At 43.8% G+C, this 12,568-nt stretch overlaps 1 protein-coding gene across 1 annotated transcript; it reads left to right on the top strand.

Moving 5' to 3' along the window:
- Positions 1 to 8,368: 8,368 nt before the first annotated feature.
- Positions 8,369 to 11,457, top strand: dmrt3a (doublesex and mab-3 related transcription factor 3a). Its single transcript, XM_085295593.1, has 2 exons — positions 8,369 to 9,093; positions 10,267 to 11,457. The coding sequence occupies exons 1-2, from the start codon at positions 8,694 to 8,696 to the stop codon at positions 11,277 to 11,279; spliced, it is 1,413 nt and encodes a 470-aa protein (XP_085151719.1). The 5' UTR covers positions 8,369 to 8,693; the 3' UTR covers positions 11,280 to 11,457.
- Positions 11,458 to 12,568: the final 1,111 nt, after the last annotated feature.

Here is a 12,568-nt window from a genome sequence, read left to right as displayed (position 1 = left end):
GAGCAAGGTTCTGGTTTTTTCCTTTGAATAAAGCTGCAGCGCCACATTTCTGCTGAGGGTTGCTTAGCATGATCGACTTTCACCTCATCAGTCCAACAGCTGGTGACTTACAGACAAGATCAAGAAGACCACATTTTTCTGTGTTAAACTCTTTGCAGCTTGTAAAGAACAAACATGTGAGGATGATGTGCTGTTAAATAATCAGCGTGCACAGCCTTTAACCGTCTAACTTCCGTCATGTCCGCGTGCACATTTACACTCCGGCTCAACATTTAAGTCTGATTCTCTAAACGAGCAACGTAAAGACAGCCGTGGAGAAAAACGAGACTTTGTTACAAATAACATTTAATTTAATTATGAACCAGGTGATTTATTTGATCTGAGCAAATGAAACTACATATGGATGTTTCCTGTTGGTTATTGGCTGACGTACAGTATCCTCATTATGCTGTCATGTCAGCTAATTATGGGCCCACTGTAACCATATTCTCACAATGGGGGGAAAAAAAGATTTAATCTGAAAAACTGTTTTTCAGATTAAAAGTCAGCTGATGTAAAAAAAAAAAATCACAAAAATCAAGTATTTGTGACGTAAAGTTTGGTCTCCGACTGGACGTCTGTGTCAGACTCAGATGTCCTCCCGAGGATGGCGTGGGACGGGTTAGACGGGAATCGCGTGTCCTCTGCTGCGTTGGCGCCTGGTGAGCACCGGCTGCTTATTTATGGTGCAGCTTCCACAGCATTTGCATGTCTATTGTGTTTTTAACCCTCCTGTGGCCGGGAGTCAGCTGTGCACACCGCTTACTGTTTGCAACTTCTCCAACGTCCTGTCAGGCGGAGCAGAGGCGGAGCAGAGGTGGAGGCCGACGGCTGACTTTGGAATATTTCATGTTTTCAGCTCCATGTTTGCTGATCGACCTGTGAGCATGTGGAGAAAAACTACATCTGAAATATAAAAGTAGCTTTCTCATTTCTGCTCTTTTTCACATTGACTGAAGGCATAAAGCTGCGTTTGACTTCATAGAGTTTAACTGTAAATTAAAAAGCAACTCGCGGCCCGGAGCTCTCCCCGCTGCGCACGCTCTTTGTGTTTTATAGAGATTCATTTCAAACGGCTCGCTTCCAATGCCTCTATTTGTGTTTGCGTTTGAATAAGACAGCAACAAAAGTAATTTGGAGCTTTGGAGTTTATGTCGCTACAGGTTTCCTGGGAATAAAAACGCTGGGACGTGATGGAGTGCGAACGCGGCCGTGTGCCGGGAACAACGATATAAAACAGACAAAGAAAATTACTTGTATTTTCTTTGTGCTGCACGGTGGGAACATTCATTGGATTGTGCCCCATCTGTTGTAATCAATAACGTGACCATCTTGTTTTTTTATGAAATGCACTTACTCTTAATTTCATCCACCAGTGGTTTTAGAGAGAAGAATGTGGAGTTACCTATAAGGCTCTGACATTATAAATCACCTCTGGAGACCAGATTGTACAGCAGTATCGATTGATCCTGATATATCACAGAAATTTACTGTCACTTCTGTTTTCAATTAAAGATACAATCAGTCAGATAATGACTTAATTGGATTTTACAGAAGATTGAGTTTTATCGCCCCGTGCTTTATGAGTTTAGTTAAGGAAGGCCGTTTTATCACAGTTGTCAGGCCGCCGCTGCCTTGTCCTTCTGTAGCTGCTGCCCCGCGTACAGGCAGGGGAGAAAGTGTCACAGGGTCTGTTTTCCTTGAGCTGCCTCCGCCTCCATGAATCACGCCCTCCCGTAATAGATAAAATCTGCTCGGATCCCGCCGTGACACCTCCTCGGGGAGTGATGGGAGCTCGGTGCAGACGGTGTGGAAGGGGATGCTGCAGGTTCAGAGACGGAGGAGGAAATTTCCAACCGCTGGGAACAGCCAGAACGTTGGCACCACTGTTGGAAAGGAGAGAGTTCAAAGGTTATTTTATTGAGACGATATTTTACTGTGTAGATGAAACATTCTACATTAAAGGAAACCAGTTCTCCCATTCTACTCATTCCCAGTTCCATGTTTTTATTCCTGAGTCTACTAGAGCAGCTTTGCATGATTCACAATTCAAAATAAGCCTCATACATCTTATACTACTGAAACTAAAAATGTGTTTCTAGTTCAGTTTTTATTCACAATAAATGAATAAAAATTAGAATAAATGAATAAATCCAGAAGTAGGAAAAAAAGTCTCACAGGGAGTTCTTATATATAATTACTTACATTTTTTGTCTTGTTTAATATGATTGTCCTCCATAATAACACCATAGTGTATATTTAATATTACAGAAAAAGCACAACAGGTGCCCTTTGACACGATGTCTGCGTCTATATTTAGCATCTTAACACTATTTTCTTGCCAGTTTTCACTTCTGTGAACCAGGAGAGCGTCTCACCTTTAACGTATCACCATCAGCTCTGGCTGTTTACGGCCACAAACTTGGACTCGAGGATTAACTGAGCAGAAATGTAGTGGTCCTAGTCCACTGTGATGTCACAAAGGACATTTTTGGTGGTAACTGAAAAAACTGCAACATAATTTCACTGAAATGTCTAAAAATAGAAGGAGGTCAGAGTATTTTACAGTTGGTCTCATGCTGACAGCACTGACGTGGCTGTTTGGGTCCAATGAAGGGTTTGCAGAGAAACTTGTGAAAGAGTGATGTTCCTCTGGCCTGATGTTTTGTTCCTTCTGACTCGTCATATTTTTAGATTTCTTCTCTTCTTTTTTTTTTTTTAAACTTTAATTACCACTAAAAGTCTATTTTATATAAAGGCTGAGTTTTGTTGCAATATTCTGCCTCCACTCTGCATACCTTAAAAAATGCAGTAAAATTAAAGCGTGTACTTCAACCAAGTATTCTGTACGTATTAGCAGCCACTGAATTCAGCTGGTTTACTGAGAGCACGACTGTCTGAAGGACGGAACGAGCTCTGTTCATAAATGTCTGTCCTGAAAGCCGAGCATCAATAAAAGGGCCAAACTGTGAAGACTAACTTCCCAGGTTCACCCTCCCCTCATCTGAGACACGGAGCAGCCTTTGGGAGGACAGAGTGCGACCAGAGGCCTCAGTCGTGGCCTAATTTTGGTATGAAGAGATTAGTTCATCGTTAAAAATGGCCTTTTTTATACTTATCTATATCTCAAAAAGAGATTGTGGCCTTGCAAGACATGCAGTAAAACACCAAGAGGCTCTCAAAGTGTTATTTTGTTGGCATTCCCCTCTGCACCCACAATTACATTTTTAAATCAGCTGTTTAAAAAAATCCAGTTTTATTTGAATCTCAGTGCCAGACCAGCAGGCCTGCATCAGCACACTGTGTGAGATAATAAGCTCATAAAATAATTATACAAGAAAAGCAGAAAATCTTTTGAGAATAACGACACGTTAATAGCTTAGCACAGAAAAATCTAAATGATTCTTTAACTCGTGAAATTATGTGAAAATTGTTTTCATTCCTTCGAATAATGAATCACATTTTGTATGACAACTTCAGATTTAGACCACTTTGTATTAGTCCTGTTTTTTACTATTATTATTGCATCTTTCCTTTTCTGTCCTTATCATCATCAAATTGACTTCCCTGCCCGGCACCGACAGGGTTGAGCAGCCACGTAAAGAACACCATAAAATTTTAGCCATCTTCAAACATTTTATAGCTTTACATGCAAGTCAAATAAAAATGACCTGCCCTCCTTAATGATGACAATAACATTTATTTATTTATTTTACAAATGTGAGATAATAAGAGGCGAAAGAAAAAGCTCAGTTTGAGATGTTAATATGATCTATAACTCTGAGACTGATAATATTAATGACACACTCACGTGTGCACGCTTTGCTGATATTTCTGTTTAATTTATTCAGTATTTTGTTTTTACTGCCCGCTTATAGATTTTCTTGCAGCGGTCTTAAAAGCACAGCCTTTCCCTTTTTGCCTGGATGAAGGCTGACGTCTGACTGATGTCCTCGGTCAGCTTTCTAAAGACGTCAGATGTCCAGCTAATTCCTCTGTAGGAGCTCGGTGTCCCGCCTCCCCAGGGAAAGTTAAATCAGCATTTCTGTGACAGGACTTGTGAGTGGCAGCGACGCCCCCAATCAGCACCTCATAAAAACCTCACTCAGCAGAGGTCAGCTCCTCCTCCTGCTCCGGAGGGGCCCCGCTGGAGGAGTTCCCTCAGCCAGCGTAAACAAGAGCTCCAACATGAGGAGAGACTCAAGTGCAAAGTACTGAAAGCAGCGTGGGAAGGTTTTGTGTCGTGAACAAAACTGCCTAAAATAAACACTGGAACTCCATTTATGAAGCAAAAACTGAAAAAAGCCTTCGACACATTAATCTGAGTCCAGATTTCCAGGATGGAGGTGACATATGGTTTAAGTTCACAGAGCTCTGTGTGACTAACCAATGAGCCCCGACTACGATCTCTCATAATAACAGAATCTATAATGAAACCAAGTCAACGTGGACTCTCGAAAAGATGCACTTTTATCCAAATACACTCATAAATAAATATAAGGAAAATATATTATAGCCAATATAAAGACACGTTAATCATCCTCAGCTGACACCTTAAAGAGAGAATCATTATTTTTACATTTTTTCAGGTAAATGTTGTAATCCTACAATATTACAGTATAAATGCTTCTTTTCCTGCTTTGCTGAAGGATTATTCAAAAGTAACAAACCAGTGTTTAAACTGTGTGGAAATGAAAAAATAATTACATTTGTAGTCTTTTAAATTCTCCTGTGTCTGTTGTCGGGACCTTATTCTTCTAATAAACGGCACGTTGCTTTAGGCACATTATAATTTTGCATGTGTAAAAGAATGTGTGGCTTTGAGCTCATTTTAAATACTCTGTATATGCAATCCTGTCATTTTGAGCTTCTACAGGACAACTTCACATTTCCTACAGAAGGCAGAACAAAGCACGTTTTTCAAATTCACCCACATATGTGAAAATATTGGATATAAATATGCTGATGCACTGAGGCCATACAGCACCACACACAGAACTTCATGTATTCATTTACTTTTAGTTACTTCTGGGTTGGAGCAGCTCAGAAACTCAGCAGGCTGTGATGGAGAGTGACTGTGTGCGGCAGTGTTTTAATATGAAAGGTCTAAAACTGAGATTATTAACATTTTACATGTGCGTGGGCGCTTTGATTGAGTTAAATTACGTTGACACAGCTACATATAAATTTGGGCTATAATACATAATGACTGAGCGGACTGGCACAAGTTTAATTTGGATTACATTTCTAACGTGAAACGTCTTAGCGAGTAAATTCGAGTAACCTTATTTTAATCTGTCACCCACGCGTGTTGGGCTGTCAGCGAGCGCGGTTACAGACAGCGAACAGGTGTTTAAACCCAACTCACGAAGGGTTTAGTGCTTAAACTGAAGCAGATAACACTGCAGGCGATGCCCCTCCAAAGCAGCCCCTCACCCCACGGTGGCTAATTTGGCCACGACCAGCGCGTCAGGGCGCTAAAGGACACCTTGCGCGTGACGTGGAAACGCAGGAGCCTCTCCAGCATCCTGCAGAGCCGCAGCTCTAACAGAGAAGCTGCAGTATAAACTTTCATCCCGAACGTGTTTTAATCTTTATCGTGAACAACACGAATAAATTTATTATGCGTTCACCCGCAGCCTCCCACTCCCACAAATCTACTCGGCCGGCACAAACTGCAAAGCCACTCTAGTCACCTTGAAATTTCCTCTGCTATTTTCCAATTAAAAGCTTAATAGCCCTGGAGACGGGCTTCACGCGGGGAAGTTTACCGTGCTCTTATTCCCTGTAAGCCGCGAGCCTCGGATCCCATTATTTGCTTGAATAAACCTTTTTTACGGTCAGAAATGGGCCCGGCTTTGTCCGGTGTTATGTTTCAATGCCCTCTATTAGTCCGGCAGAAGGGACATATCAGCATCCTCGACATAGCTCCCAAAGGGCTTTTATACATGCAGAGGCCTAATCAGCTAAGTTATGTACGATTGTGTAAAAGGTGCGAGAGGCGCCATTATTATTTTTCGCCCCTGGAATTAAGACTTAAAGCGTTTCGGGCCTGCAGGAAACGGAGCAGAGCGCGGATAGATGTCCGGGCCTGTAATCGAATTATGAACAGTCTTTAAATAGCAACCTTTTTACACCGTAAAGGTTTTCATGGGTGACTCATCTGGATATTTCGGAAAAGGGAAAGTTTGGATTGTATTTTTATGAAACAGCTGATTTAAGATTTAAAGGTTTCGCTGGTTTGTTTCAGGGAGCGAGTCCTTTTGAAACCTGCACACAGGAGATGTCATATTTAGTCGTTTTGTGATTTCACGCTTCTTTTTACACACACACCCTCTCTCTCTACGTGTGTGTGTGTGTGTGTGTGTGTGTGTGTGTGTGTGTGTGTGTGTGTGTGTGTGTGTGTGTGTGGTGTACGACGCTAATGTTGCTAAAAAGGGGCTCAAAACAAATCGAGTGCCTGGAAATAACACGAGGCTCTTAAATCTTCATACGAGTCTGTCCTGCAGAGTGATTTTTCTCTGAGCTACTTACACTAATATCGCACTAATATTGCAGTAAAGTTGCAGTAATATCACACTAATATTGCACTAATATTGCAGTAATATTGCACTAATGTTGCAGAAAAGTTGTAGTAATATTGCACTAATATCACACTAATATTGCAGTAAAGTTGCAGTAATATTGCAGTAAAGTTGCAGTAATATCACACTAATATTGCACTAATATTGCACTAATATCACACTAATATTGCAGTAAAGTTGCAGTAATATTGCAGTAAAGTTGCAGTAATATCACACTAATATTGCACTAATATTGCACTAATATCACACTAATATTGCAGTAATATTGCAGTAATATTACAGTAATATTGCACTAATATTGCAGTAATATTGCAGTAATATTGCACTAATATTGCAGTAATATTGCACTAAATCACACTAATATTACAGTAATATTGCACTAATATTGCACTAATATTGCACTAATATCACACTAATGTTGCACTAATATTGCAGTAAAGTTGCACTAATATCACACTAATGTTGCACTAATATTGCAGTAATATCGCACTAATATCACACTAATGTTGCACTAATATTGCAGTAAAGTTGCACTAATATCACACTAATGTTGCACTAATATTGCAGTAATATTGCACTAAATCACACTAATATTACAGTAATATTGCACTAATATTGCACTAATATTGCACTAATATCACACTAATGTTGCACTAATATTGCAGTAAAGTTGCACTAATATCACACTAATGTTGCACTAATATTGCAGTAATATCACACTAATGTTGCAGTAATATTGCAGTAATGTTGCACTAATATTGCAGTAATATCGCACTAATATCACACTAATGTTGCACTAATATTGCAGTAATATCGCACTAATATCACACTAATGTTGCACTAATATTGCAGTAATATCGCACTAATATCACACTAATGTTGCACTAATATTGCAGTAAAGTTGCACTAATATCACACTAATGTTGCACTAATATTGCAGTAATATCGCACTAATATCACACTAATGTTGCACTAATATTGCAGTAATATTGCAGTAATATCACACTAATATTGCACTAATGTTGCAGTAATATTGCAGTAATGTTGCACTAATATTGCAGTAATATCGCACTAATATCACACTAATGTTGCACTAATATTGCAGTAAAGTTGCACTAATATCACACTAATGTTGCACTAATATTGCAGTAATATCGCACTAATATCACACTAATGTTGCACTAATATTGCAGTAATATCACACTAATGTTGCACTAATGTTGCAGTAATATTGCAGTAATGTTGCACTAATATTGCAGTAATATCGCACTAATATCACACTAATGTTGCACTAATATTGCAGTAATATCGCACTAATATCACACTAATGTTGCACTAATATTGCAGTAATATCGCACTAATATCACACTAATGTTGCACTAATATTGCAGTAATATCACACTAATGTTGCACTAATATTGCAGTAATGTTGCACTAATATTGCAGTAATATCGCACTAATGCTGTAGTAATTTTGCACTAATATTGGAATAATCTTGCAGTAATATTGCAGTAATGTTGCAGTAATATTGCACTAATATTGGAATAATCTTGCAGTAATATTGCAGTAATATCGCACTAATGCTGTAGTAATTTTGCACTAATATTGGAATAATCTTGCAGTAATATTGCAGTAATGTTGCAGTAATATTGCACTATATTGCAGTAAAGTTGCAGTAATATTGGAATAATCTTGTAGTAATATTGCAGTAATGTTGTACTTCATTGATAAATCTGTAACACGGGGTTTCATTTCGGATCCAGGGTCACGTGTTCGCCTCCAGCAGCGTGTCCGGTGCTTCGGGAGGTCGTTGCTGTTATCTGATCCTCGCAGGCGCTTTGACGCGTTTGGTTACTGCTCGTCTCCACAATAGCGTGTCAGGCTGATGCGTATCAGTGCTGTCAGCTGAGGAAAGGTGGATCCTCCACTACAAGCCCACACCTCTCATCCTCCTCCTGTCATGCGTGCAGCACAGCAGCTCCATCCACCTCCACCTCTCTGACTGCTGCTGCGGCCGACGGCGACTCTCGCGCCCGCGTCCACGCTGGAAAACACGCTGAGTCCGACGCAATGAACGGTTATGGGTCTCCGTACCTCTACATGGGGGCTCCGGTGTCACAGCCTCGGGCCCCCCTCCAGAGGACTCCCAAGTGCGCGCGCTGCCGGAACCACGGCGTGCTGTCTTGGCTCAAGGGTCACAAGCGCTACTGCCGGTTCAAAGACTGCACCTGCGAGAAGTGCATCCTCATCATCGAGCGGCAGCGCGTCATGGCGGCGCAGGTGGCGCTCCGGAGGCAGCAGGCAAACGAGAGCCTGGAGAGCCTCATCCCGGAGTCCCTCAGAGTGCTGCCCGGCATCGGCTTAGCCGGGGCCGGCGAGGGGAATCAGCCAGCCCCGCCGAGGACCGAGGAGCTGGAGCTGAGGTGGAGCAGCACGGAGCCGGGGCAGCCCGGAGCACCGCTGTGCTCAGGTAGGAGAGCAGGGGGGAGAGCAGGGGGGAGATATTTGACTCTCTAAACAATTATTGTTTGTCTGGAATGAAGAAAAAAACCCTCGAAATTATGGGATGTTTTTTTTAATAAGAATATCTTTAAAGGCCTGAAACTCACAGTATAAACATTGTGACTTTGTTATTTAAAACCGTTTTCAGGTCAAACAAAAACGGATGTGAAACAATATAAAAGCTGAAATGATCATTTCAACACTGCTCGCCGGTCTGACTGCACTGATAATGACACATTTAGCTGAAGTGATCGATACACATCACTCCGATTTCTGTGAAATAATCACGCAAATACGAGGTTTCACTTTGCGAGTCAGGAAACAGATGAAGAGATGAGCTGTTTCAGAGACGTTTAATAAAACTGAAGCGAAATCAAACAAAGACGTGTTGACATTTTTAAAACAATATGAATTAATTCAGTTTTTAACATTTGTTTAAATAATGATGCATATTGAATTATTACAGACGTTTTTTCTGCTGCTGAACTTTTAATAATGTTCTTCTATTTCACGCAGAAATTTTATTTTCTATATAAATATAGAAACTATATAATTTATATAAAATAAAATGTGCTTAGTTCTCGCTGACCTGCGTGGAAATGATTTCTGTGAGAACCATTAAGGAATAATTACTTTCCATCCACCTGCCCGAATCACCTTTATTGCTCCTGACACTTTAGGCACGGATTCGGACACGCGCGCTTTCATTTCCTGCGTGACTGTAAAAGATTACAGTAATCAGCGGCGGACAGGCCCGATCGAATATAATCGCCATATTTCTCACAGGAGGTCAGCTTCGGATGAAATGTTGCCGAGCAACAGGCCATGTGTTTGCAAACTGCGGTCAAAGATCCCACGGCGCGCGCACTCAGCACTCTGCGTTAACAGCTTCTGTGAGGAGGCTCAGATAAATCCTCACACGTCTACGTGTAGCGGACAAGTCGTGACACGCGATTAATGGCGTGTTGCTTTTCCTCGTGAGGAGCGTGGAGGTGTTTGCACTGTGAGGCGGGTGAGGAGTTCGCACTAACCGCCTGTGAGCTCACAGGCTTAGGGGTGTGCTTAAAGTTTTCTGTGGATGCTGACACTCTTTCGTGATTTTGTGCTTACGCCGATAAAGTTGTGACTCTCTGACCCGCAGAGTCCACGGAGGACGGCGCAGACGAGGTTTCAGCAGGAGAGAACGGAGAGAGCTCCAGCGAGAAGGAGCAGGACGCGGTCAGCTCACCGGAGGCCTCCAAACCGAACTGCTACACCCCCGAGCCTCCGGGGACCCCCTCCCTGCCAGAGGAGAGCCGCTACGGCCTCCCTAAAGCCGGGAGCGCCGAGAAGGAGGCCAAAGCCGAGAGTCCGCAGAAGTATCCGGCCAGCCCCGCGGAGCAGGGCGTGCTGATCGAGGGCCTCGGCGGCTCAATCACGCTGCCCCTCAGCCTCCGGGCCAACCGGCCCCCGCTCGAGGTGCTCAAGAAGATCTTCCCCGCCCACAAGCCTCCGGTCCTGGAGCTCATCCTGCGGGGCTGTGGGGGCGACCTGGTGGGGGCCATCGAGGTGCTGCTGTCTAGTCGAAATCCTGACGCCAGCGCGCCACCGCACGCGGACGCGCACGCGGACGCGCTGGTGCTGCCCTCCAACGGACACCTGTTCGAGCCCGGCCTGGGCTCCTACCACCCGGCGTCCTCCTCCGCCAAGTGGTCCGTGGGCTCCGCCTTCCGGGTCCCGGACTCGCTGCGCTTCACCTCCGACTCCGCCGCGGGGGTGGTGTCCACGGGCGCGCTGGGGGTCCCCCTGCAGCACCCGTCCTTCCCGCAGCCCACGCGCTACCCGCTTATGCTGCGCAGCTCTCTGACGCGCAGCCACGCGGGCCCCTTCGTGCACAACGACGTGACTCTGTGGAATTCCGTGGCCCTGCAGCAGCAGTACCAGCTGCGCTCCGCGGCGCAGTACGTGTCCCCGTTCCCCCCTGGCGCCCCCGGCGGGCCCGGGCTGTTCCGAGGCTCAACCCTCCTCCCCTCCAGGCCCTCCGAGGAGCCGCGCGTGGGCATTCAGGAGGAGGGGTGCCCGCTGGGGCCCAAGCCGGGCCTCTACTCCCCGGATGAGGAGTACGAGGAGCGCTCAGATTCGGCGGACTCCCGCATCCTGAACTCCTCCAGCTGAACAGGAGACTGAGGAACATGTGTCACCGTGACAGGACGTGTGCGTGGACGGCGTGGACTGTCCTGTCTGAGCTGAGCCGTGGGAGCAATCACTCCGATGAACCTCAAACATCAGCCTCGCGCTTCCCACACTGGACTCGACCAAAGCGGGTGAATGTAACAGACTCATTATTCTGAAAGCGTCTCAGCTGTTTCCTGTAAGCATGTGTAGTACTGTGAAATCTGCCGTGTCCGGATCACGGCTGCATGTCGAGTAATGCCAAATAAATGTGAGTAGTCCAAACGGATAAAGGCTGTTTTCTTGCGTGTCGGCCACACACACTCAGTCACGATTACACGAGACTACAACATGTCTGCCCACAGTCCGGCTTCACATCCACACATAAAACACGCGTGACACCAAAGGATAATAAGAAATAATAGAAGCAAAATATGGAAGCATCCCCGATAATGATTTTGTTTTATGGAGCAGCAGTAATAATAAAACCTTAATTTAATCAGGACTGGAAACATTTAATATGTTTGTGAGTGTGCTGTGGGCCTGATCTCTGTCACCCGTGGCACCGTCAGCGCACTCCTCACAGACACGTGATGTTGTTTTTGTATGAAATGTTTTCATATCACCTGTAAAAGCCGAACTGAAGGATCTGAAATCAGCTTTAAAAAATCTGATTGTCCTTTAATTTCTTTTAAAGAAAATAATGAATAATCTCAGTTCGATGCATCAAAACACGAGATTATAAATATGATATTCATGTTATTAAAACGATTAAAGCCTCGTGAAACCCACTGTTTAGATATTTGGTGTCATGTCGAAGATGTTTCTGTAAAAGTGAAAAACAAACACTGATCGTCATCAGACAGTGACGTCAGTCAGGCTGTCAGCGCTTTAAAAATCTCAAACGCAATAATAAGAGCACGTGTCTCCCTCAGTGCTCGTGTATTTAAACCTGTGACGTGTTGATGATCTGCGCAGCTGCAGACCAATCACATACTCCAGCTTTTAAGCTTCCGCTTGTTCAGACGCTCCAAAGGTGACAAATTCCAACGAGGGAAGAACCAGGTAAGACGAAACATCCGGATTAAGCAGCTGCGGCGGATTAAAATAAACATACGTGACTTTCTAGTTACAACAGAGAAGTGACAGTGCTGTGAATAATCTGTGGATCAAAATTATCCACGCGCGTGGGGGGCAAATAGTTTTTACTCACAGAAATACACAAATGAATATCCGCTAGTCCACGTTTCCTTCGCTCAGCGCGCGGCCCCTCACGTTAAACCTGTCACGTG

Source organism: Mchenga conophoros, linkage group LG12, assembly GCF_057382185.1.
Source record: "Mchenga conophoros isolate Kocher_MC1m ecotype Shallow Benthic linkage group LG12, M_conophoros_male_GT1.1, whole genome shotgun sequence".
Classification (NCBI taxonomy): domain Eukaryota; kingdom Metazoa; phylum Chordata; class Actinopteri; order Cichliformes; family Cichlidae; genus Mchenga; species Mchenga conophoros.
Note: the sequence above shows the minus strand (reverse complement) of the source record. Positions and strands in the feature narration are given on the sequence as shown.